The sequence below is a fragment of the Mytilus galloprovincialis genome, chromosome 10 (genome assembly GCF_965363235.1).
Source record: "Mytilus galloprovincialis chromosome 10, xbMytGall1.hap1.1, whole genome shotgun sequence".
NCBI classification, from domain to species: Eukaryota; Metazoa; Mollusca; class Bivalvia; order Mytilida; family Mytilidae; genus Mytilus; species Mytilus galloprovincialis.
In genome coordinates, this window is record NC_134847.1 from 21,135,173 (window position 1) to 21,163,164 (window position 27,992).

At 31.7% G+C, this 27,992-nt stretch overlaps 1 protein-coding gene across 1 annotated transcript; it reads left to right on the top strand.

Annotated features, from left to right (window-relative positions):
- LOC143047148 (recQ-mediated genome instability protein 1-like) lies at positions 1–26,746 on the top strand. Its single transcript, XM_076220102.1, has 14 exons — positions 1–81; positions 1,772–1,889; positions 4,585–4,731; positions 8,928–9,032; positions 11,169–11,288; positions 14,164–14,297; positions 14,736–14,893; positions 15,421–15,458; positions 17,102–17,768; positions 18,518–18,603; positions 20,665–20,778; positions 22,408–22,449; positions 25,555–25,608; positions 26,544–26,746. The coding sequence occupies exons 2-14, from the start codon at positions 1,782–1,784 to the stop codon at positions 26,709–26,711; spliced, it is 1,941 nt and encodes a 646-aa protein (XP_076076217.1). The 5' UTR covers positions 1–81; positions 1,772–1,781; the 3' UTR covers positions 26,712–26,746.
- The last annotated feature ends 1,246 nt before the right edge of the window (positions 26,747–27,992 follow it).

A 27,992-nucleotide genomic window follows, 5' to 3' on the forward strand; every position in this document is an offset into this window, starting at 1 on the left:
ATTTGTCGTTCCTCTCCCTTTCTCAAATGTGATTTCAGACGACAAGAAAGCGCCACAATTTATTTATTTATAACTTTGCAGGTGAATGAAAATTGACATAAGAACAGTATTCTTCCATCGATTGTGTAGACCTTTTACAAGAATCCTCATTTTAATCAACGCTCCACAAGAGACCAAATGACACAGAAATTAACAACTATAGTTCAACGATACAGCGGTCAGCGTTCAACGATGAGCAAAACCAGAGACATATATACACTGTATATATATGTCTCTGGCAAAACCCATAAAATTTCCTCATAGTCGGCTTTAAAAGACCTCGAAATGACAAATGCAAAACGATACATAGGAGTAAACAAACGGCCTCATTTATGTACAAAAAAATGAATATAAAACAAATATATGTAACACATCAATAAACGACAACCAGTTTTTCCACTGGCACTGCATAATTTACAGGCTCCTGACTTGGTACAGACATGTACATTTACATTCAGAATGTGACAAGGTTAAACATGTTAGTGGGGGGGGGTCAAAATTAGCACTAATCGGACCGTCCAAGACAAGTAGAATTTGCATTGGACCCGTAGATTCTGTCAGCTGGTGGTCCGGCAGCCCAGTAGAAATTTCTCAGTAAAAGTAACTGATTGTATCATGATTTAGAAAAGTCTATACAAAAATTTACCTGCTACATGAGGGTGGTAATGCCCTTTAACCAGTAAAAGTAACTGATTCAGTGATTGCATCATGATTTAGGAAAGTCTATACACAAATTTACCTGCTAGATGACGGTGGTAATGCCCTTTAACGTTAGGCGTCAAACAGTCATTTCGGCTACTGTTAGCATCAAATTGGTTAAAATTTTATAGTAATTTGTCAAAATATCCTTATTGTGATTTGTAAAAGTCAGTCAATGTTTTTAACGTCTATAAGAAATTTTACATTTTATCGTCATGCATACATCAAAAATTAACGTAAACATCATTTGGCAAGAATTTTTACCGTTATTTGTCATGAAGTACCCCCATTACAACCCTACTTAATCAATTACACAGTACTGTGGGTACGAAGTATTACAATGATCAAGTTAATTAATATCAGGGGTGAGTGTCCTTCACAACAACACAAAATATGGAAATTTTTTGAAATAGCTAAAATCACTGAAAAAAGACAGCTTGAATGGTTAAATTATATAATTGATCGCAATGTAATGAATTGTATAACATGTGAAAAATTTGCAGAGACAGACTTAAATAAGCAATATATATTTGTATTACTAGTAAGAGGATCTTCAAATTTTAAGTTAGATTTGCATTAGTGTTTGTCAAATGAATGTCATTTTTACAGGACCAGTAGTTTTGGAGCTGGACCAGTTTTTTTTCAGTCCACTGGTCCGGCTGGCCAGTACACAAAAAATGCTTAAATTCAACCCCTGATATATACCAACCCTCCCCCTAACCTGGGACAGTTGTGTAACAGTACAACATAAGATTAAGAACGAACTATAAAAATCCGTTGAAAAAGGCTTAACTCATTAAAAGGATACAAATAAAAATACATCTCTAACAAAAACATAGAGTGGACGTGGCTGGGTACATTGTACTTGTAAATCCCCACAATAAAAAGACACTAAGTACAGATCTGAGAGTACTCGCTATAACTTACAGCTACATTTTGTAATACAAAGCCACTATTAACAACTAATAAAAATGAATAAATTTTTAATGAAAAGCAGTTAATTAATGTAATTTTATTATTCATGTGTTATTAGATGTGAACCAATGAACAATTGCATATCAGCTGCAGCAACATGGCTGAAGTCAAAGTTTATCAATGCTCCAAATGATTGGTTGGAAGCTTGTGTGGAATGGATTGGAGAAGAGAATCAGGTATTCTGTTTTTTTATACTTCTGTTTACGGGATGTATTATGGTATACCGTTGTCTGTCAGTCTGTCAACAACATGTCCGACATTAACTCAAAAAAGCTTCAACCAATTTGCTTGATCAATTGACATGAGCTCTCTTTCGTTTTTATGCCCCACTCACAATAGTAGAGGGACATTGTGTTTTCTGGTCTGTGGGTCCATCCATCCATCAGTTCGTTCGTCGGTCCCACTTCAGGTTAAAGTTTTTGGTTAAGGTAGTTTTTGATGAAATTGAAGTCCAATCAACTTGAAACTTAGTATGCATGTTCCTTATAATGATATGATCTTTCAAATTTTAACAGTAATGCCATATTAGAGTTTTAACCCCAATTGCACTGTCCACAAAACATGGAAAATGATAGTGCGAGTAGGGCATCTGTGTACTTTTTTGGGGTTTATTCATTAAAAAAAGGGTGATTTTCCAGTTTTCGGTCAATACATGTAACTCGAAAATTCTTTCATAGCTCATGGTGAAGCTGTTTATTAAAATCTTTCAATGATCATCTAGATCTTAAAATATCTATTTTGTTTGGCCTAGTTGCCCTTTTTACTCATGTCTACTTCTAGTCTATTTTATTTAAGACTCTTTCAGCTGTCAAGTTCCAACAGCTGTTTAGCTCACCTGGCCGAAAGTGCCAAGTGAGCTTTTCTTATCACTTGGTGTCAGTCCACTGTTGTCATCTGTTAACTTTTACAAAAATCTTCTCTGAAAATACTGACACCAAATTTAAATGAATTTGGCAAAGGTATCTAGCTTTAAAAAATGTGTCCAATGTCCCTGTCTGCCTACCAAGATGGCCAACATGACTAAAAATAGAATGTAGGATAATAATGCAAGTGTTGTCTTTTTAATATTTTGAAAATCATTATAAACATGATAAATATTGAAAATCTGACAGTAGCAGAAATGTTCAGAATGTTGAGTTCTAGCAATTGTCCATATATAGGTATGTCATAACTGGCAGGTGACCTCTTAAAGAATTTCTTGCCCTTAAATGACAAATAAATTGAAATTTTACTTTATTACTATTTATAATTTTACTATTTCAGTAAAATTGTTACAGAGAAACTTTATATTTCAAAAATGATCAGAAAGATAAGATCTACACAAAAGTTTTCAAACTTGAAAACGTCAGTAAACTTCTTATTAGAGTGATATCCCTTGATCATGTTTATAACGATTTTTACCAATTTTTCTTCTTCAATTTTGTCTTTTTATCTTAAAAACTATGATAGATACATGTAGACAGAAACTTAAAAATGAAAATGATCACCATGACAAGATCTACAAGTAAGACAGTAGGAAGAATTAGTTTTAGGAACCCTTATTGGAGTTATTGTCCTTTTATCACTATACTGCACAGATTTTGCTTATTTTTGAAGGTCATGCATTGTCCTTCATTTACATCATATGGTCTCTCGATGCTTGTTGTCTCATGGGCAAGCATAACATGCATAATGCATGTCCTTAATTTTATATTTTATATTTTAAAATATATGAATTAGGGTTTTATAATGCTTTACTTTTATAAATTGTTATTTGGATGGAGAGTTGCCTCATTGGCACTCATACCACATCTTTCTATATCTATCATGAATTCTTATTTCTTTAAACTTCGAATGTAAAGTAAAATTTTTGCTCAATCATGTAGTTAATGTAAATATATGGTCTTATCAAATTGAAATTTAGTAAACAGGTTAATTACAGTTTGAACTCAGATTTCACTGTTAATTGAATATATATATACAATTAAAGTCAGGTACACAATATATTTTTATTCAATTGAAAGTGATCTAGATTTCATATTTTATGTCAAAATTGAAAATATTTTGTTGTTAAGATCATTCAATTAAAGTCAAACATTCTCTGTTTTCTTCACTTCACGTCATAAAGGTAATGCCTTATTTCTTCCTATGGATACAAACAACATGAATATATCCATATTTTTAATATTTTAAAACAGGCAGTGGTACTGACTTATAAATTTCAACATTCAGTATAAATAACTATATTCAAATTAAAACAAAGTAGACATGTAGGTTCTGACCTATAAAATTCAACATTCATTATAAATAACTATATTCAAATTAAAACAAAGTAGACATGTAGGTTCTGACCTATAAAATTCAACATTCACTATAAATAACTATATTCAAATTAAAACAAAGTAGACCTGTAGGTTCCTGGAATTAATTGATATTTATATGTAAATTTTATATTTTAGTCAAGAGTAAAATGAATAATAACTTTCTCTCATATGATATTACATGCAGGGCTATTATTGTGTATCTTACAGACACTGAATAATTTAGTATAAATCACAAATCACATGCTTGGATACTTCAGTATAATTTAGCCTTTCTTTATTTACAAAGTTGATTTATAATATGCTGTTAAAGCTAATTTACTAATGCTTGTAGAATAAAACTTTGGTTGGCTTGCTTGCTTTGTTTGTATAAACGTTTACCAAGGCTTTGTAATTAAGATTGACATCTTGAAACAGTATTTATAGTCATAGTATATATTATATTTAAATTTGATTGGAAGTTGTTCAAATTACTATTGTGCAATATACAAACAAAGCAAGCAAGCTAACCAAGGTCTTGCTCTACATGCAGTATGAAATTAGCTGTAATGATATGACATTGTCTTGACAGGGAAGTACACCATCACAACAACAGGTTAATAAGTTGGTATTTGAACAATGGTTGTTATCAGACTTACATGAACTAGGAACACAATGCCTGCCAGAACAGATCAACAATTCTGACAAGTTTCAGCTTAATGGAAAGTTTGCTTTACAGGTAAACAAATTCTTAAAATATCTTCAGTCATAAAAATATAATTTGGGCACAGAGTCTGGTGCTTTCAAACAGAATTATAGACCCCGTTAACATTGAGACTCGAGGGTACTCACTCACAATTTCAGCAAAAATTTAACCATTCTTTTTTTCATTACAAATTTTATTTATTACTTTATTAGTTGTTACTTCATTCCATCATATGGTACAAAAATCAATAAAAAAAATCAATTCAATTGGCACTAGATGACTTTTGAAATGTATATATCTTTGAAAAAGCTCCAAATTATCTTCCTTTGGTGCAAAAATGCCATTTTTAGCTCACCTGACCTAAAAGGTCAAGAGAGCTTTTCTCATCACTTGGCGTCCGTCTTCCGTCATCTGTAAACTTTTACAAAAATCTTCTCCTCTGAAACTATATATCTACCTGGCCAAATTTGACCAAACATGGCCATAATCATTATTAGGTATCTAGTTTTAAAAATGTGTCTGGCCAACCAACCAAGATGGCCACCATGGCTAAAAATAGAACATAGGGTAAAAATGTAGATTTTGGCTTATAACTCTATAAACCAAAGCATTTACAGCAAATCGGACATGAGATTAAATTGTTCATCAGGTCAAGATCTATCTGCCCTGAAATTTTCAGATGAATCGGACAACCCTTTGTTAGGTTGCTGCCCCAGAATTGGTAATTTAAATGAAATTTTGTTGTTTTTATACGACCACAAACAAAATTTGCGCTCGTATAATGGTATGATGTCGTCTGCGTCGTCGTCCAAAGACACATTTGGTGTCCGGACAATAACTGTAGTTTAAGTGAATGGATCTCTATGAAATTTTATAAAAAGGTTCAATACCTCAAAAGGAAGATTGGGATTGATTTGGGAGATGATGGTTCCTACTTTTTGGAATTAAGGGGTCCAAAACAAGCATTTTTCTACTTTCAGGATATCAACTTGTGTATAAGCATTTCAATTGCTCTGAAATTGTACCACAATGTTAAATATCACAGGTAGAAGGTTTAGATTGATTTTGGGGGTTATGGTCCCAAATGTGTAGGAATTTGGGGCCAAAAAAAGGGCCTAAATAAGCATTTTTTTTTAGTTGTCAGTCAATAACTTGTGTTTAAGTGTATAAATCTCTCTGAAATTATACCAAAAGTTTCCATACTTCAAAGGGATGGTTATGGGGGAGGGTTATGTTTCAAATCATCAAGCAATTAGGGACAAAAAAGGGGGAAAACAATTTTTTTTCTGGTGAAAGGACAATTTAAAAAATTTAAAAGCAGTAAAGGGGAGGTAATATAATTAAAATTTAAAGAACACTGTTATATATATGTTTGATTACTTGATTACCTCCCTAAAACTGTTTGAAAATTATTTATTAAGAAATGATGATTGTCTTGAGATGTGTAGCTGTTAATTTATTTTTAGAAGTTACTGTTTATTAATATAAAAGAGGGACGAAAGATACCAAAGGGACAGTCAAACTCATAAATCTAAAACAAACTGACAACGCCATGGCTAAAAATGAAAAAAACAAACAGAAAAACAATAGTACACATGACACAACATAGAAAACTAAAGAATAAACAACACGAACCCCACCAAAAACTAGGGGTGATCTCAGGTGCTCCGGAAGGGTAAGCAGATCCTGCTCCACATGTGGCACCCGTCGTGTTGCTTATGTGATTACAAATCCGGTAAATAGTCTAATTCGGTAGGTCACATTCATGAAAGGGAAGGGGATTGTAGTTACGACGTAAGGAAAATATCCGATATCATTTGTGAAAGGGTTATTCCATAACGGTCAACCAACTCGTGATGGCGTCCGTAAAATTTACGAAGGGATGATTTCAACTTCACCATTTGGAACTCTTGGTTTAATAGCTTCCTTGTGAGCAGTAACCCTCTATCAAGAAAATCATGATAGGAAATGCAAGCACGGGAATATCGTATCAATTGGGAGACATATACCCTGTATGCAGGTGCTGCTGGAATGTTGCTACTTAGAAATGGAAAGTTCACAATTGGAAAGCTGAAATCATCTCTTTTGTCGTAAAGTTTTGTTTTCAACCGACCCTCATTGTCAATTTCTAGATGTAAGTCAAGATATGAAGCCGACTTAACTGTATCTGTAGTATCCTTTATCTCCAATTCGATGGGATAGGTATAAACTTTAACCATGACTGTATGTCATTTTATATTTTAATATTTTATGATGTGTTTAAATGAGTAGTTATTGTTGCCAACTCCATTAGAAATTTGAATTGAGATTATTTTTTTTAATAAGGAAATGGGGGAGGTGAAAAAATTTTGGGAGGGGGGTGGAGGGTAGGGGTGCAAAATTTTTCTCATTTCAGATTTCAGATATTACAAAGAATTTTTCTACAAATATTTTTTTTGAGGGGACTGATATTCAACAGCATAGTGTAATGCTCAACAAAAAAAAAATTAAGTTCATTAGACCACATTCATTCTGTGTCAGAAACCTATGATGTGTCAACTACAGAATCACAATCCAAATTTAGAGCTTTATCAAGCTTGAATGTTGTGTCCATACTTGTCCCAACTTTTCAGGGTTTGACCACTGCGGTTGTATAAAGCTGCGCCCTCGGAGCATCTGGTTGGTTATTATCTTGAATACTATTAGATAGATTAAACTGTAAACAGCAATGATGTACAGCAAAGTAAGATCTACAAATAAGTCAACATGACCAAAATGGTCAGTTGACCCCTTAATGAGTTATTGCCCTTTATAGTCAATTTTTAACATTTTTTAGTAAATTTTTGTAATCTTACAAAAATCTTCTCCTCTGAAATTACTGAGAAAATTTAACCAAACATGTCCACAATCATCCAAGGTGAGCGACACAGGCTCTTTAGAGCCTCTAGAATTATTTTATTTTTCTATTAAGTATATGATAAAGTTCATTTAAAGAAAATTATATGGAAACCCTATATTAAAAAAAATAAATACTTTTGACATTTCGGAAGCTTTTGTGTGAGTCATCAGGCAGGTGAACAGGGAAAAATTTAAATAGCATAATGAGAGAATTGACTCCAAGGAAATGTTTCATTTCTAAAGTGATCATAAATCACTATTAACTGGGACTCTTTTCTCAATAACTTACTGTTAAAAAAGATTTTTCAATTCAAACTGCATATTTGTAAACTTGGAGATTCACCAAGATGGCAGTCATTGGAGCATTTTTACTGTAGTTTAAAGTTACTTTCATCATTTGAACAACAAGATTGAAAATACACTAAGGAGGTATCAAAGATCAAAAGTGTAATGAAAGATACCACATCTTGGCTAAAACTAAAAACAAAACAATAAACATAGGCGGATCCAGGGGAGGCCCTGGGGGGCCCAGGCCCCCCCTTTCGTGGGAAAAATTTGGTTGATTATATAGGGAATCATTGAAGCATGACTGGAGCGGGGGCCCCCCCTTATGTCAGTCAGCAGGCCCCCCCCCCCCCTTAGGAAAAGTTCTGGATCCGCCACTGATAAATGTACATTGTCAGAAAAAAAAATATTTGTCAAAGCTTTAAATTTAGAAACATGAAGAATGGGAAATAATCCCTTTAATCATGTTAGTGGTCAAAGGTCAAGGTTGCAGTTGAAAAAAAAATGGATTAGTTTTTTGAAAAATTGTTGCCAGTTTTACTTGCATGATTGGATTGAAACTGGTGTACAGAGTAGAAAAAGAAGCCGATATATACTTTGGGGTCAATTGGTCATAAGTCAAGAATACTTTGGCAAAAGATAGGGAAAAATGAAAAATTACTTTCTGGGTGTTAACTTGAATTTGCCTTGCTTGATTGGACTAAAACTGATACAGATCATACAGATGAATGATACAGTGGGACTTGTCTTATCCAACATACTGGGGGACCAGAAAAAAAGGTCGGATTAATTAGGGTGTCGGAATACTCAGGTTTTTTCTGCAAAGATAGGTATATTTTGGGACCATGAAAATGAGTCGGTTAAAGCAGGATATTGGGTTAGGCAGGTTACATTGTATTCATAGCAGGAAGAAGCTTATCTATTATTAGATAATAGGTCAAGGTCACTTACTTCAAATTAAAATTTTTGTTAAAATTGTCTTTTTCTCAATCCATAGAAATAAATATATCTAGAGTAAATGATGTGTAAGTTAGTTTAGTTTCAGTAAAAAAAAAATTGTTTTGTAGATTGATTCTATGGTTGACATCAGTCAGTCTTGTTATAGTCAGCTGCAGAGAGTTACAGGGACAGGTAATACAAATGTAGATGTGTCAGCTGATACACACAGACCTGTGAGTAACACTACTCAACTCTTAATTATGCTTACTAACCTGTGAGTAACACTACTCTTAATATGCTTACTTTTACATATAAACACAATCTACAATAGAAAAATATTCTATAAGCTGAAGAAAAAAATCATTACAGTTATACATACAGGTATCATATAAACTATTTACTACATAACATACTATGTACATTACTATGAAGTCTTAAAAGGGTCGGTGGGTGGGTAAAAAACAAAACTGTACTGTCAGATAGGCGAACCTTGAATGACAATTCTATACTAAAATACTATAATTTAGCGCTTAAATTCTATCATTTATTTATCATGATTGATATTACCTGTTTGTCCAATCAAATCAAACATGATTTGAACACACATGCTTAAAGTAAACACATACATGTGTTCCCTAGTAAATTGATAAATACATTTGTTGTCTATACGCATCTTCCTTAAACCTTTGAATATATTTTTGTAGATTTTATTTATTTTAAAGTCCAATCTAACATTGGAATTTGCTTTCTATTTCCAAAACAAACCCATGGCAAAAAAAAAAAATTAAGACTCCATTTTTGAATTATTTAGAAAATGATGCATGTGGTTTTTTTTTATTCCTTTCAATCTTCAATCAGCTGTCATGTCTAAAAATAGAAGAAAAGTTATTTAAAATGTGTTAATTGAGTTATATTTTGAAAATTATTATACAAGTTACAAACTGATCTGATACTTGTCAAGAAAATTACACAATATGCAAGGTGGAGGAATAGAAGATCTGTTATAAAAAAATCAATAATGCCATAAGACATGAAAGACATAAGACATTTTATTTCACTGAAGCCCCCACATGGGGTATGTAAGTACAACATTTTTTAACAAACAATAAAAGGGTGAACATATTTACATTAGAACAAAATGGTAAACAAAGGTGCAATAATAGTACATATAATTAATACTGATATGTACAAATTATAGTAACATGATTAAGCACATGTACTAAAAGTTTTCAATAACACTTTTGCAAAATTTTGCTATTCCAGTAAGTGTAAATAAATCTGATCTATTCATCAGTTCTTTAGATTTTAAAACATTTGGGTTATTATATATATTTAATATATATTTACATATATTTAAAGGTAAAAATTTAGCTCTTACATTGTTGAAAAAGGTTCATTTAAATGAGTAATGAAACTCATCACCAAGTTCATTAGCATTACAGAGATTACAATGTCTTTCAGTTCTATAGCTATCAATATTAAAATATCTGCAAGTTTCAACATTGGCATTGTTAAAGTATTCTGTAAAATTGGAGTTATCTATCTTTGTCCATAGATAATTGTAGTTGAATCAGCTGCAACCAATTTTTTTACAATACATTGTTTAATTTTACTTCCCATTGAAAAATGAAAGCAATTACTTACCCTTCAGTGATTACATGAACTTTGATTTGACTAGTTTTTAATTTTGAAATTATCATGAAGCCTCTTGTTTTTAGTTTCAACAGATATTGCATTTCTGTGCTCATTTGATTTGGGGGGGGGGGGATTATTTATTAAAAGTTTTTAATTTATGTGTCATTAAATGGTCTCTTGTGGAGAGATGTCTCATTGGCAATACCACATCTTCTTTTTTATAATTAGAATTTAAAAAAAACAACATTCAAACTTTTTCTTAAGATGATGATAAAATTCTATGAAGGTTTGACGGTAACAAACTTTTATACCCCAGACTGTAACTACTTGTTAAATGTAACTAAGTTTACTGATAAATGGGTTAATATTACACTTTAACACTGGCAGTAGTAATCTCAGACTTATTGTTAAGCGTAACCCCTTTCAACTTTTTTTTTTGAAGGATTTGAATTTGTATACAAATTAATGTTATAATTCCATTAGTGTACTGTAAATTCAGAAATTGTTGTATGCATTAATGATTTATTATTGTGTGCATTAATGATTTATTTCATTTAAGACTTAAATGCGATTTTAATTTTAAGATTTTGAGAAAAATGCTGTTAAATTCATATAAAAAATTTCAAAATGCAAGTTGAAATTATGTGTTTACAACTCTGTCGCATTTTTCACAATAATAAAAACCATGCAATAATTTCTGAATTGACAGTTTGTGTATTGTCTTTTTCTCTTAGTGGGAACCAAAAGCTAAGAGAATGCTAATGTTAAAGTTGACAGATGGTATGTGTGATGTACAAGGAATGGAGTATGAACCTATACGATGCCTGAATAATAACCTACACCCTGGTTGTAAGGTTTGTGGACTAAACTCAGTGATAATTGTTCCTGCATTTTTCTACTTTGCAATTTAATTAAATTGTTGGTGTTTGGTTAGGGACCCTTTTTGGCCAATTTTCACCAAATCAGCTTTTTGCTAGAATAGCAACTGAGTCACGATCATTATGGTTAAAAATCAAAATGTATCTCCAAGTTCAAGATATATATATGCTTTTCCTGCTAAAAACAGTAAATATTACAAAAATGACTATTCTCTTCATACTTTGTCGACATTCGATCCCACCCTAGATTTTGAAATGGAAATCAATACAAATAGGAAACAGACTATAGCTTGTTTGTTTTACCTAAAAAGAATTTCTTCTTCTGTATGCCTTTCTTCTAAATCATTACCACAACTGTAAATCTTTGTAAAACAATTAATAAAACAGACCTCAAACAAATATTGCATAGATGATTTGAGAGGACAATTTTTATTTTATACCGAAGGAGGTTCGCTACTCAGTTTCAAAATAACAAGCTTTTCATAACACTAGTATATATTGATAGGGGATTAGTAAAGGGTCCAAAAGAGCAAAAAAATATATAGGTCAATGTGCTTGTTTTCGAGATATAAGCCATTGAAATTTTTGGGGGGGAAATGTTCTCTCTTGATTTTTCATAGCTTTATCATTCACAAGTTTAAGTGCCCAAAACCTATTAAAAAATAACAAGGATTTTATAAGACTCTATCAGATGGCTTATAATTATACATGTAAAAGATTTATAAAAAGAAAAATGGGGGTCAATGGGCAAATTTTTAAGAGGGGATATACTGGTTTACCTCCGTCTGTCCATCCTTCCATCGTATGAAATGTTAGTTGCATTTTTCGGAACAACAAATCAGATCTTCCTGAAATTAAGTTTAAAACTTCAAGTATTAAAGCAACTTTAGATACTGTGGATTCATTTATTTGAGTGGGTACCAATTTTTATGGATTTAACAAAACTTACATGTTCGTGGAAAGTTGATTTGTTTGCTTTGCCGAAATCTCCATACAGTCCTATAGAAATTTAGTCATTCGCTGATCATTTAATTTTTGTGGTTAATCTTTATCCACGAAATCCACAAATATTTGTATTCAACGAATAATGATTAATGAATCCACAGTACTGTGCAATTCATCTTCATAAGCATCCCTCATCAAATTCCTTGTTACTGAATATTTCTATTCTATATACCCTCCTATTTATTATTTATTTTTAAAAGGAACTTTTAACAATGGTTTTACAAATTTGTAGTTCTTTGTTCTGACCAGGCCCAAATACTGTGAATTCATTTATTTTCGTTGGTATCAATTTTTTCGTGGATTGCTGAAAACTTGCATATTCCTGGATATTTGATTTCGTGGTTTTGTCAGTCTCTTGTATACAAATCCTATTTGAAATATGTTATTTGTTGAACATTAAAATTCATGGTTCACCTGTTTCCACGAAACCCAGGAAAAATTGGTATCCAACGAATAATAATGCATCCACAGTACTGTGCAATGCATTTTCATAAGCATCCCTCATCGAATTCCTAGTAACTGAATATTTCTATCCTATATGCCCTCCTATTCGAATTTTTAATTAATTTTCAAAAGGAACTTTTCACAATGGTTCTACAAATTTGTAGTATTTTCTTGCATGTACTTTTTTCTGACCAGGTCCAAATCAATGGTTTGAATCCTTGAATAAGTGGTCGGAGCTACCTAAGTATAATTTAAAAAAAAAAGATACAACATGAATATTCCTTATGAGGTGCATGACCAATTGTTGTTACATTGAAACCGATTATTCAAGATGGCCACCAGAGAGGGACTTAGTTTAACATAGGACCCTATGGGAAATACATAGAAGTGTTGTCTTATAGAGAACCACTAAATGGAATAAGATAAAACATGGCATGATTAATATTCCTAATAAGGTCACTGACCTAGTATTGCTGCTGAAAAAGTGTTGTTACTTTGTAGCCCAACCATCATTCAAGATGGTCGTCAGCTTTGGACATAGAATAACATGAGACCCTATAGGAAATACGTGCAAATGCTTCTTCAAGAGGAACACTGAATCAAATGAAACCAAACATGGCATAAATGTTCCTTATGAGGTGCTGATTAAGTGTTGCTACTTTGTTGCCAATTTACTGTTCAAGATGGCCACAAGGATTTTTTATTATTTTACAGGGCCAATATTAAACCAAATTTGGGCTCAATCATTATTTAAGGGTCTCAGTTATGATTTTAATCTATTTTTACATGGTTTTCAAAACGAATCATGTGCGCGACACAGGCTCTTGAGAGCCTCTAGTTGTTACTGAGCCAGCTGAAGCCTGACTCTGAGAGCTTGATTTTCTTGCTGGTTGGCCTTGGGTTGTTTCTGCTCTTTGGTAGGGTTGTTGTCTATTTGACATGTTTCCATTCTCAATTTTATATAGAACTAGGTGAGTGACACAAGCTCTTTTTACTCCTCTAGTTTAATTTTTTAGGTGTTTTACACTTTTTATACATATTCAGTTAGAAAATTTCATATAAACAATATTTTATTCAACTAAATCTTATTGGAGTGAGAAACAGATTAAGCCTACACAAAGCTTTCCTCTCCACATATATTATTTAATAAAATGTTTTAAACAATTGCAAAACAAATGGTTTTCCATTCTCAATTTTATTATAAAAAAAATTTGCATTGTAATTACATTGTATATGATAAAGAAGTGGCACAGCAATTCTGATATCAGTCCCATTATCATCCCTTGTTCTGGTACCAGAACTTATGGCTCATCAGCCTGGTTCTAATATGCAGTAGTCTTGGGATAATAAGGAAATATTTTAAGAAAAATATTTATTATTATCTATATGTATATTTTTTCAGATTCTTGTAACAGGAAAAATACTATGTCGTCATGGACTATTGATGTTGAAAGAAGAAAATGTATCTGTTTTAGGAGGGGAAGTTGATACTTTAATGGAATCTAACACACATAAAAACATCCTTCAATTGACTTTGTAAGTTAATATGTGCATAATTGTACAAACATTCTTTCAGATTTGCCTTAATAGTTATCAAAGGTAACAGGACTATAATTTAATACGCCAGACACCATTTCGTCTACATAAGACTCATCAGTGACGCTCAGATCAAACTAGTTATAAAGCCTAATGAGTATAAAGTTTAAGAGCATTGAGGACCCAAAATTCCCAAAAAGTTGTGCCAAATACGGCTAAAAAGGTAAGGTTATCTATTCCTGGGATAAGAAAATCCTTAGGTTTTTTTTAAATTTTAAGTTTTATCGACATGTTCCCTATGATGTGATCTTTCTAACTTTAATGCCAAATTAGAGTTTTTACCCCATTTTCACAGTCCACTAAACATAGAAAATGATAATGCCATGCAGTTGGGAATCCGTGTATTATGGACACATTCTTGTAATAAATATATTTCAGAGAAAACAATATTTCCAATGCTGGTAAACAATACAGACAGGAATTTGAAGGAGGACCTACAGTTAATACAAAGTCTGATAATAAGCCTGTGATTACTAGAGATAATAAATATGGAACTAGGGGTGCAGTATCAATAAGCCAAAAGAAAACCAATTCTGGTAAATATTGTTACCTATTATTTATTTAATTTGTGACTGTCACCATGGGATTAAGGTTTTTTTTGCTGATGCGGTGTAAATCAAACACCAATTGGTTACTGAAAAATGAAAGCAACTTGAGGCTAAACATAGAGCAACTCAACAATCCATAAATAAATTTGTTGCTGTGATTTTATATATCCTCTTTGTCTGCCAGTTGATTTAAACCAAGATAATCCTCAACAGGTAACAACAGCCTGTAAAGGTGACAAATCCAATGAACACTTCAAATAGTCATAGTTTTGTAGGAGGAACATGTGCTTCACAGAAAACTTAAAAATTGTCTAAGAGGAATACACTGTTAAGTTTTATGTGCTTGTGACTGACAAAACAACTTATCTTCATAATTTTTGAGTTTTTTTAATTTTTGATTTTGATCAAAGTCCAAAGTAAGGTGCAAATATGAATTCAATATAAAAATGTAATTATTATGAATTCCAGAGGCAAAATTCTTTAAATAAAAAATACCATTAATTTATATTTTTCAGAAACATTAAAACAGGAAGAAATGTCTGTCATTGATGAGGTAAGACGATTAATCAGCTGAGGGGCGTAAAGGGGAATATCTACACAGAAGAACTCGAAATGAAATTGCCATTTCATGATGAACGAACAATTAAAAATTTCTTGCACGTTGATCTTTTTACCTATTTCACGAAACACAGTGAAGAACAAACCTTTTTCATGGCTGCACGTTATATATAATTGGCAAAACATGTTGCACGAAACTAACCCTTTACCATCCTCATAATTCATTAGAATACAACATTTAGGTCTGAATTATCCATATAGAACAGTGATTTATAGGTCTGAATTATCCATCTAGAACAGTGATTTATAGGTCTGAATTATCCATATAGAACAGTGATTTATAGGTCTGAATTATCCATATAGAACAGTGATTTATAGGTCTGAATTATCCATCTAGAACAGTGATTTATAGGTCTGAATTATCCATATAGAACAGTGATTTATAGGTCTGAATTATCCATCTAGAACAGTGATTTATAGGTCTGAATTATCCATATAGAACAGTGATTTATAGGTCTGAATTATCCATCTAGAACAGTGATTTATAGGTCTGAATTATCCATATAGAACAGTGATTTATAGGTCTGAATTATCCATCTAGAACAGTGATTTATAGGTCTGAATTATCCATATAGAACAGTGATTTATAGGTCTGAATTATCCATATAGAACAGTGATTTATAGGTCTGAATTATCCATCTAAAACAGTGATTTATAGATATATTTTAGGACAGCTTATCACCTTTTCTAGGAAATTTTTCTCAAAGATACTTATAAACTAGAAATAAGAAGTGTTAATGACATGGCTTTCATTAACATTCAAGATCGATGTGTCCCTTGTCTATACTTATTGTTATTTTCTTAGATTTGGCTTTTCTCATGTAGAGTTTTAAATGCTTTGTAAAATTTATTCAGATATTCTCTATAGTTCAACTTATTTCCATGACTTGGCATCTGTTGGCAGTGTCGTGCATTCACATTTGCAAATAATCTTTCCTTTGAGTTTTACTTTGCCAATGGCAACCAGAAATACCAACAATCATCCTTAGAAGATCTAGTTAATCACTAAACACACACTTCATACTTTCAACAACACAATCATTATGCTGGTTCCGTAAAGAAAAAAGAAGACTAGTTTTCGGAACAGAATATAGCTACAAAGTGACTTAACATGTTTGTATAATACTTTTTAATTTATTCTATTACTTAAAGTTTTATTCTTACTAGATTTACCTTATTTTTATTTTTGTCAAATTTTCCATATGTACGCAACTGTGTTTTTGCGTACAGGTTACTCGTGCCTGTACTCAAAAACCAACACAGTTGCCTGTCCCAAGTCAGGAGCCTGTATTTCAGTGGTTGTCGTTTGTTTTTTGTTTAATTTTGACATAAATTAAGCTATTAGTTTTCTAGATTGAATTGTTTTACATTGTCATTTCGGGGCCCTTTATAGCTGACTATGGGGTATGAGCTTTTCTCATTGTTGAAGGCTGTACGGTGATCTATAATTGTTAATTTCTGTGTTATTTGGTCTCTTGTGGAGAGTTGTTTCATTGGCAATCATACCACATCTTCTTTTTTTACAGTTGTAATTCCAGATTGTTTAAATATACTGTACTGGTATTTTTTATATTTCAGTTTGATGAAGACTTGCCACTGGATGTTTTTTTAGATGATGATATGGATGATTTTACAGACGCTGTAGGTTTGAATTGTAGTAATTCAACAGCTACAACCTTACCTCTACAATCACAGAATGGCAGCTGTGTGAACACTCATCCTCCAAAAGTCACTAAAGTATCAATTGTCAATCGTAATAATATCACATCTTTAAATTCAAACATAAACAATCAATTTCCTCATCAAGACAAATATGTACAAATGAGTTCACTAAGACAAAGCTTACCAAGAGCTTCAGTTCAACAAGAGGATGTCACAAACATGAATTTTGTGGAGGAAGACTTTGATGACGACTTTGACATGTCAGATTTCACTAATTCAAGGACTAAATTAGATACAAATGAAAAATTACAAGTTGGTGTCACAAAGAAGAGGCAATTAATATCACCAGTAGACAATCAAAATTGCAAAAGAAGGTCATATGTGTCAAATTCTGATGTAGGAGAGTATATAAGACCTGATGTATCAGCTGCAGATCAGTGGAAAGGACCTGTCCTGAATATGAAATTAGAAGGTGGCATTGTCAGTGGTAGATCTGATGTAGATATTGATATTAATATTGAAGTAGCTCCTTCACCTGAAAACAATACCAACAAAGAAGGCTGGAAGTGTTTATTACAGGAAGGTAAAGTCAGTCAAGTATTATCTCTATATATAATTAATGTGTCATACAATGTATTGGATTGTTTAAATGAAATACTAACTGTAAGAAAGTCTTGTCAGATGACAACTTGGGTTCTTTTTGGAGTAGTTCTTTATCAATATGCAATATTACTACTAAACTGTAAGAGTAAGTAAGATTTTTTCTGTAACTGGTGAAAACTCCACTTGACCAGCACACATACATCATATGTAATAGTGTTTGTAGTAATGTTGAAATGTTTTTTCAAAGAGTTATATCACTGCGAATATTTAGAATTATTTAAAAATTTGCATTGTAAGTTATTCTCAATCCTGCATTTTTTTTTATTTGGCTCATAAAATTTATGCCAAAGCAATCTCTAAGGTTGGTTAGAAAATCAGCATGACTCAATAATTTTACTAGAGGTAAGCCTTCTTTAAATGTATAAATTTGCACTCTGACATCTACATTCCTTGTGGAATTTCAATTTTTGTAAAGTAAGCCAGGCCAGGTGAACAAAATATACCATATCACTCTACATTGGTGTCTTGAACAGTGACTTATGCCTCTATTTTACTAAAAGCCGAAATGGTCATTTATAAACAGACATTTAAAACCTCTTTAAATGGGATGAGCCTATCCATATTACATACTAGTATATTATTTATAGATAAATAAAGATAACTTGAGATAATGTTATGTTGTTAATAATACGCCAGTTTTGGCCATCATGTATTGAGATTTTTTTACAGTAAATTTGAGCTATGATCCATGGTCATACCTGAGTGTTGTCAAGAAATATTTACAAACACAGCAACTTATCAGTTTCAAGGTCAAGGTAAGATCAGAATTTTATAATTGAAGGAATAAGTAATAACTTAACAAAGAAAGAAGGGGGGAAAAATACAAATTTATGCCAATGCAATACCACTTCAATTGCATATAATAGCATGCTAATTGTGGGAAATTAAGAAGTACCTAAACAGGTTCTTCAGATCTGAGAAAACAAGCAAAATGTACCCTGCTTTTTAAATTTCATTCATTTTTATGCCCCCGATGTAGCAGAGAGGGCATTGAGTTTTACCCTTGTCCATCTGTATGTATGTCCCAAAATTGGTTTTGTTCTCTAACATGAGTTTGACTAAACCAAATCTTATGAAACTTATACACAATGCTTATTACCACAAAAAACAGATCAACACTTTGAATTTCCGCGGCTTCACTTTAACCGTTCTAGAGTTTTGCCCCTTTATAAATGGAAAAGTTTCAAAATTTTTAGTTTCCGTTCTCTAATTTAGTTGGCCTCATCAAAATGTTATAAAACTTATACACAATAGATATAGGAAGATCTGGTGTGAGTGCCAATGAGACAACTCTCCATCCAAATAACAATGCTTATTTCCACAAAATAAAGATCAAGTTCAAACTTATTAAGATTAAATCTGCACTCACTCAATTTTTTTATACTTGGTCGCTGAACAGTGCGAAGATTTCATTTTAATTAGATTGGATCAAGTTTGAATTTTGGTAGCGTTACTTTAACTATTTTAGAGTTATGCCCCTTTATAAATGAAAAAATTGCAAATTTTTCGCTTCTGTTCTCTAAAATAAGTTTGCCTCAACCAAATATTATGAAACTTATACACACAATGCTTATTACCACAAAATAAAGATCAAGTTTGAATTTTGGTTGCGTCATTCTAACTGTTCTAGAGTTTGCCCCTTTATAAATGGAAAAAAATGCAAAATTTTTAGTTTCCTTTCTGTAACTTAAGTTTGCCCCAACCAAACATTTTGAAACCTATACACAATACTTATACCATAAAACTCAGATCAATTACAAATTTTGGTAGCGTCACTTTTATCGTTCTTGAGTTATGTCCCTTTATAATGTTGCATGCAAGCAGGGGCACCATCTGTGTCCATTGGAACACATTCTCAATTTATTTTATTTTATTATTCAAATAATCAGTCAAAATGTGTTCTTCAAAAATCACCAGTCATTTAGCTTTCATTTGATAACAAAATTATCAAATTGTTCTTCAAATTTTGAAATAAACACCTATACATAAAAAGTTCTTTTTTTTTAATCTACTACCATCTGGTATGTTCTTTCTGACCAGACCTGAATTAGTGGTTTTTAATCTTCATTATGAATTTTTAATTGAATTTGTAATTATTTAAACAATAAATCTTTTTGAAATTGTACAAAAACCAAATTTTAGGAAATGTTATATTTACATATATTTAAATGTGAAATGTTTTGTAGATATGTATCTCATAAGCCAATCTTATGGCTTGGTACTGATTGTTTTAATGTATATTTTTATTATGTCATTGTATAATGTTCAATCAGTATGTGACACAATAATAAAATAAAATTTATATTAATTATTATATTATCTTCAACAATGGGCAGAACCTGTGCTGCATTGCAAACTATTTTTAAATCATCAAAAGGAGGGCTTTTATCATGGCTAAATATTGGATTTCCTTATAAAGTTCCCTGAAGAGAAAACAAAATGATAACAAGCAATAGATATGTTGTATGGTTTGCATAAGAATCTGTTTAACTAATTTTCAAGCAGATGAATCGGTATGCACAATTCTGTATTTTCAGGTAATTAGCAAGAGTAACATTTTTGTATATAATATTTTGTGTGGAGGGTTTTTAAAAGTAGACAGTCACACTTAGCTTGTTCATACATATGGGTTTCATACATATGTTGTTGTTTTTAGGGGCTGCAAATTAAAATCTGTATTATATATCTATATTAGGAGAACCATCTGCTTCTAAATGTATATGTTATCACATAATTTTCTGCTTTTACTAATTAGTTTACTTTATACATGTATATACTATAAAATACTGTACATTCTTTAAATTACATATTCATAGGCTTATATATCAACACTAATTGGAAAACTTGAATGTCCAGATTCTAAAAGATGGTGTTTACCGGTCAAGATAAATGATGGAACTGCCAGCATGGATGTTGATCTTTCTAACAAGGTTAGTATATAACTTATCATTATTATGAATGTTTTTACATAACAGAACTTTACTAGAGGGGTAGCTTGGTTCCACAGGAACGACATTCAAAATCAGCTGGCAGGGGGTTAAGGGCAGCACAATAGTAGAGTTACAAGGGGTAAAGTTCTTTCACTTTCTCAACAGGTCCACTGTTATGTCTTATTTTCTTTTCATTAGAATTGTTTGTAACGACAGTATTAGTATTAGTATGATGCTGCATGATTTTGTTTATGATATTCCGTATCAGAGCTCTATGTTTTGTCTTTTATTATAAATATATATGCCGACTTCAAATAAAATTTACTTACAGGGTCTATTGATACCTCAATAGAAGTTTAAGAATACTGAATGATTCATTCTCAACATTTTTTCAATAAACCAGTACTAAGTAGTATGACACGTGGTAATTGGCCTCTTTAGTATACAAGATAACCCAACAGAGACAACTCAAGTTTTAGAGGCTGATCCAAACATAAAAAAAAACATTTAATAGAAGGCTGTAACATAATCAATTAATTGGTTAAACAGGGCAATAACTTTAGTCCTAATCTTTTTAATATCTTTATTAATGATTTACAAAAAATATATGCAGACTGTATACCATAACGTTAAACAACTTCATTTCATTGATTAATGTATGCAGACAACATTATTTTACTGTCAAATTCTCTAAAGTCTTAAAGGACTTCAAAAGAAACTTTTACTTAATCAATATTTTGATGATTAGTGTCTTAACCTTGTAAATACATTTGTACCAACAACATTTTTTTTTCATTTTAAACAAGGCAGGTAGACATATCCAAGATTAAAAATATGTTGTGTGAATGTGTAAATTGATACAAATAATAACTTTTGTGCATCAAAATCTTTCCCTTTTGCACAAGAAGAACTCTTTAGAAAAGCCTCATAAGCATACTTCAAATTATCAAAAGATTTATTTTCACTGAATGCTTTTAAAACTTTGTGTTTGATCATACAATTGAACCAATTCTATTTTATGGTTATGAGGTGTGGGGAATGTTTAACCCTTTAACATCTACATTTAGGAATGCGTAAACAGATATTCTTACATACAATGGCAGTCAGACAGAAGTTTTGAAATTTATCATTCTAAAATATTAAACACCCCTAAGGGCACCCCATGACACAACAGTATAGTCAACAACACTTTCACCCTTTATTTGTACAATTGCCTTGTAAATCACCAAATTTCATATGATAACAGTATATCTATATACAATCATCTTAAAAATAAAGGTGACAACCAAATTGCACACCTTGCTAAAAAATATATGAAATCTTGGAGGATTGAATGAATATGTGTGAATGTAAATTAAGGGATGTTGTTTGCACAGTAGCAATACAGCATCCTTTCAAATTTAACTAAAAAGTTCATAGGACAGATACACAGACAAAGGCACAGACATACTAGCTATAGGTGAATGCAATATACAGAATTGGGTACTTATATAATGTTGATTGTTGGAATGATTGACGATCAAACTTTACATTTATAGTATTCTATGTGTTGTGAGTATATTATATGTGTTGTGAGTATATTATATGTTGCTCTAAAATAGAATGTATATATTGTAATTGTTCTTACAGGTATTAACAGAACTCATTGGATTTTCTGCAGCTGAAAGCCAGGTAAGCAAATAAATGTGTCTAAGGGATGATTATCAAATATTTAATAACAAGATATTGCATTCTAATCTTCTAGTTATGGCAACGATCAACTTACAATTTTTTCTTTTCTTCTTGTCAAATTTATTTAAAATTAATAAAGTAAATTTCAGACATAGTTTATGTAGTTCATACGTGTTTCTCTTATCTAGTCGTCGAGCCTTCGACTTTAGTCGAAAAAGCGAGACTAAGCGATCCTACATTCTATCGTCGTCGACGGCGTCCACAAATATTCACTCTGTAGTTAAAGTTTTTGAAATTTTAATAACTTTCTTAAACTATACTGGATTTCTACCAAACTTGGACAGAAGCTTGTTTATGATCATAAGATAGTATCCAGATGTAAATTTTGTAAAAATAAAATTCCGTTTTTTCCGTATTTTACTTATAAATTGACTTAGTTTTTTCTGCGGGGAAACATTACATTCACTCTGTGGTTAAAGTTTTTAAAGTTTTAATAACTTTCTTAAACTATCCTTGGTTTGTACCAAACTTGGACAGAAGCTTGTTTATGATCATAAGATAGTATCCAGAAGTAAATTTTGTAAAAAAATAAATCCATTTTTTCCGTATTTTACTTTTAAATGGACTTAGTTTTTCTGCGGGGAAACACTACATTCACTCTGTGGTTAAAGTTTTTAAAATTTTAATAACTTTCTTAAACTATCCTGGGTTTGTACCAAACTTAGACAGAAGCTTATATATGATCATAAGATAGTATCCAGAAGTAAATTTTGTAAAAAGATAACTCCATTTTTTTCTGTATTTTACTTTTAAATGGACTTAGATTTTCTTCCAGTTAACATTACATACAGTCTGCAGTTAAAGTTTTCAAAACACTTATTAGATTCATTAACTATCCTAAATTTTTACCAAACTTGGACAGAAGCTTCTTACAATCATAAGATGGTATCAAGTGGAATATTTTTATTGATTTTTTTCCTCATTTTTGTTGAGCCTACGATTTACAGCAAAAGTAGACGAGACACTGGGTTCTGCGGAACCCTTACAATTTTTTTTTATATAGATTAGACCATTGGTTTTCCCTTTTGAATAGTTTTACACTAGTAATTTTTGGGGCCTTTTATAGCTTGCCAAGGCTCCGTGTTGAAGGCTGTACTTATAATGGTGTACTTTTATATTAATTGTTATTTGGATGGAGAGTTGTCTCATTGGCACTCATACCACATCTTCCTATATCTATAGACATTAATAAGAAAATAACTCTTATGCTTGTTTGGATATCTTTTTTCTTGAGTATGGGAGATAACTCTGATGCTCATTTGGAAGTCATGTTCTGTAGAAAAGGTTGATTTTCACTCTGAAGTAAGGAAGAAAACTCTTAAGCTTGTTTGAATTTTAGCTCGGGTGTTGGGGAGATAACTCTTGGTGTTATACCATCAAATCATAGTATGTCACATCTGTTTCATATGAAAAATATTGCCTTCAGTGTAACTGTTAAATGAAATTAACCCTGGAGTCACAAACATGTACTGTAGCTTAGGTTTAACATTCCTCCGTAGAGGGGCGTTATGTTTCTGGTCTGTGCGTCTGTTCGTCTTTTCATCTGTTCATCCGTCTGTCCCGCTTCAGGTTAAAGTTTTTGGTCAAGGTAGTTTTTGATGATGTTAAAGTCCAATCAACTTGAAACTTAGCAACATTTTCCATATGATATGATCTTTCTAATTTTATGCCAAATTGGAGTTTTTACTCCAATTTCAGGGTCCACTGAACATAGAAAATAATAGTGGGAGTGGGGCATCCGTGTACTGGGAACACATTCTTATTTTATTTATTTTTTTTATTTTAAAATATATAAGAAACTTATAGTTACCAAAGCTTGTAAATAAGACAAAAGGGGTGAACATTTTTTGGTTTATTTTCTGTGATGGTTTTTATCATTTAATTTTTATACGCCCGTCGTCTTTTAGACGGGACGTATTATGGTATACCGTTGTCTGTCCGTCCGTCCGTCTGTCCGTCCGTCTGTCCGTCCGTCGTCCACACTTCGGACAATAACTCAAAAACATTTTCACTAATTTCCATGAAACTTAAGTGAATTGTTTATATCTATTGACTTAAGCTCCCTTTCGTTTTTTTTTAATTTCAGATTTTAAGTTTTGGATTTATGGGGCTTTATTCATAAAAAAAGGGGGATTTTCAACACTTCGGACAATAACTCAAAAAGGCTTTCACCAATGTCCATGAAACTTTGGTGAATTGTTTATATCTATTGATGTAAGCTCCCTTTCAATTTTTATAAATTTCAGATTTTAAGTTTTGGATTTATGGGGCTTTATTCATAAAAAAAGGGGGATTGTCAACACTTCGGACAATAACTCAAAAAGGCTTTCACCAATGTCCATGAAACTTTCGTGAATTGTTTATATCTATTGATGTAAGCTCCCTTTCAATTTTTATAAATTTCAGATTTTACATTTCCGTGTTATGAATTTTTATGCTTAAAAAAGGGGGGATTTTCCAATTTTGGGACAATAACTAACACTTTCACAAAATTTTATGCAACTTTGATAAATTGTTTATATCTATTGACATAAGCTCCCTTTCCATTTTTATAAATTTTAGATTTTACGTTTTCTTAAGTAATGAATTTTTATACTTAAAAAGGGGGATTTTATGAAACTTTGGTGAATATATTAATGTAACATCCCTTTTGATTTGTATATATATTTCTTGTTGATCATATAAATTCATTTAAAGCATAAAAGACAAGTTAAAAGAGCAATGGGCGTATCATGCACTAAAGCGCAGCCCTTTATTTAAAAAAGGCCACAAACAGTAATAATATTTTACTGGTCAACGAAATCATTTGCTGACCCTCTAAATTTCTGTCCTTTTAGGTCTGACAGGTCAGATGTTAAGCTGCATCACTGGATTAACTAATTAAGATTGCAAGTTTCCAGCAGAATTTTGCAGGTCTCTTTTTGTACTATAGCTTCCTGCACCAATAAAACATGGCCACCATGCTTTAGCATTGTATTCACCGGTTGGCCTTTTATGCTTAACATCTTCTTTAAATAATTTATTATTTTATATTTTTTCTGATAGGTAATGAGAAGAACGGCCAAAACAGATTGTCATGTGAAGGAAAGATTGACACAGGTAATGTATCATAATAATAATAATTGTAAATTTATACAGAAGCTTATTTATGATCATAAGATAGTATCCAGAAGTTAATTTTGTGAAAATAAAATTCCATTTTTTCCGTATTTTACTTATAAATGCACTTAGTTTTTCTGCGGGAAAACATTACATACACTCTGTGGTTAAAGTTTTTAAAATTTAAATAACTTTCGTAAACTATCCTGGATTTCTACCAAACTTGGACAGAAACTTATTTATGATCATAAGATAGAATCCAGAAGTAAATTTTGTGAAAATGACAAATCTATATTTTCCATATTTTACTTTAAATGGACTGTTTTTCTGCCAGGAAACAACACATTCACTCTGTGGTTAAATTTTTAAAAATTTTGATAACTTTCTTATACTATTTTTTATTTGTACCAAACTAAGACAGAAGCTTGTTTATGATCAAAAGCTAGTATCTAGAAGGAAATTTTGTTAATATTTTGTACCTGTGTATCTGTATTTTACTTATAAATGGACTTAGTTTTTCTTCCAGTTAACATTACATCCAGTCTGCAGTTAAAGTTTTTAAAACATTTATTAGATTCATAAACTATCCAGGATTTTTTACCAAACTTGGACAGAAGCTTCCTACAATCCAAACATGGTATCAAGCGGAATATTTTTATTGATTTTTTTCCCTCATTTTTGTTGATCCTGCAATTTACAGCAAAAGTAGGCGAGACACTGGGTTCCGCGGAACCCTTACAAATTTTTTTAGTTAATGTTGTTATCATCATCTGTTAACTGAAATGTACAATTATGAATGTTTTCATTTAATTTTGAATTTACAATAGGTAATTTCAGGTGAATCTATTTGTACTTTTGAATTCAGAGATAAAAACTCATTTGCAAATTACCGTTAACCTCTAGTGTTTCTATAATGTTATATTTATTTATTCCAGGGAATCAAAAGTTGTCAACAGAAGTTAATTGAATTACTTTGTATCATGGAGATTGAAATATCACCACATGTGGCCAAACCAGAAGTTACCTCCCTTACAGAAATAACAATTGCAGATATATCAGTGTTAGCTGATAGACTTCACAATACAGGGGGGAAATACAATTAGGCTTTTCTAAATGATTCAATGTCAACATAATGGTTTATCAGTCAATGTTTTCTCTATTTGAGTCTTAAAAAATTTCAATGAGAAGAATTATCAGACTTGGTTACTTAGAAGATCTAATGGCAAAAAAAATCCTCTCCTGCAAACATTCAGAACTCTTCAATGTTTGCTAAGTCGTCCCCGATGATGCTACAGATTTGAAATCCCAAGAAAATGTGCTGTTAAATAGTTAAATGACAAAAATAAAATCAATTTAAACAGAGTTACTTAAAATAAGGCCAGTGGTTTTTATTGTCGAGCCAGCGACTTTTGTCGCAGAAAGCTCGACATAGGGATAGTGATCAAGCGGCATTGGCAGCGTTAGCAAATTTCTAAAAAGTTTTAGATTTTAGAAGGTGGAAGACCTGGATGCTTCATACTTTGTATATGGATGCCTCATGTTACGAAGTTTCAGTCAGTCACATTTCCAATGTCCTTGACATTTTTTGTAGTGTTAAATTCTCTCTTATTATAAGTAATAGGATAACTATTTTTGGAGGTCCTCATGCCTGTCAGACAGTTTTCACTTGACCTCGACATCATTTCATGGATCTGTGAACACGGTTAAGGTTAAGTTTTGGTGGTCAAGTCCATATTTCAAATACTATAAGCAATAGGTCTACTGTATTTGGTGTATGGAAGGACTGTAAGGTGTACTTGTCCAACTTGCAGGTGTCATCTGAACTTGACCTAATTTTCATGGTTCAGTGCAATCAGTGGTTATAGTTAATTTTTTGTGATTTGGTCTGTTTATCTTATACTGTAAGCTATCGGTCTACTATTTTTGGTGTATGGAATGATTGTAAGGTGAACATGTCTAGCTGGCAGGTGTCATCTGACCTTGACCTCATTTTCATGGTTCAGCGGTCAAAGTTAAGTTTTTAGTTTTGGTCTTTTTTTCTAATACTATATGCAATAGGTCAACTTTATTTGGTGTATGGAAATATTTTATGGTCTATATGTTAGTCACACAGATTTTATTTGACCTTGACCTCATTTTCATGGTTCATTGCTCAGTGTTAAGTTTTGGTGTTTTTGGTCTGTTTTTCTTAAATTATAGGTCAACTAAATTTGTTGTATGGTAGCATTGTTAGCTGTACATGCCTGCCTTTATCTTACCTTGAGCTCATTTTCACGGTTCATTGGTCAATGTTTAGTTTTCTTGGTTTATGTTAAGTTTATGTGACAGTTGTAATACAACTTTATATGTAGGACTATTAAAATAATATCAATGATTAGTAAAGA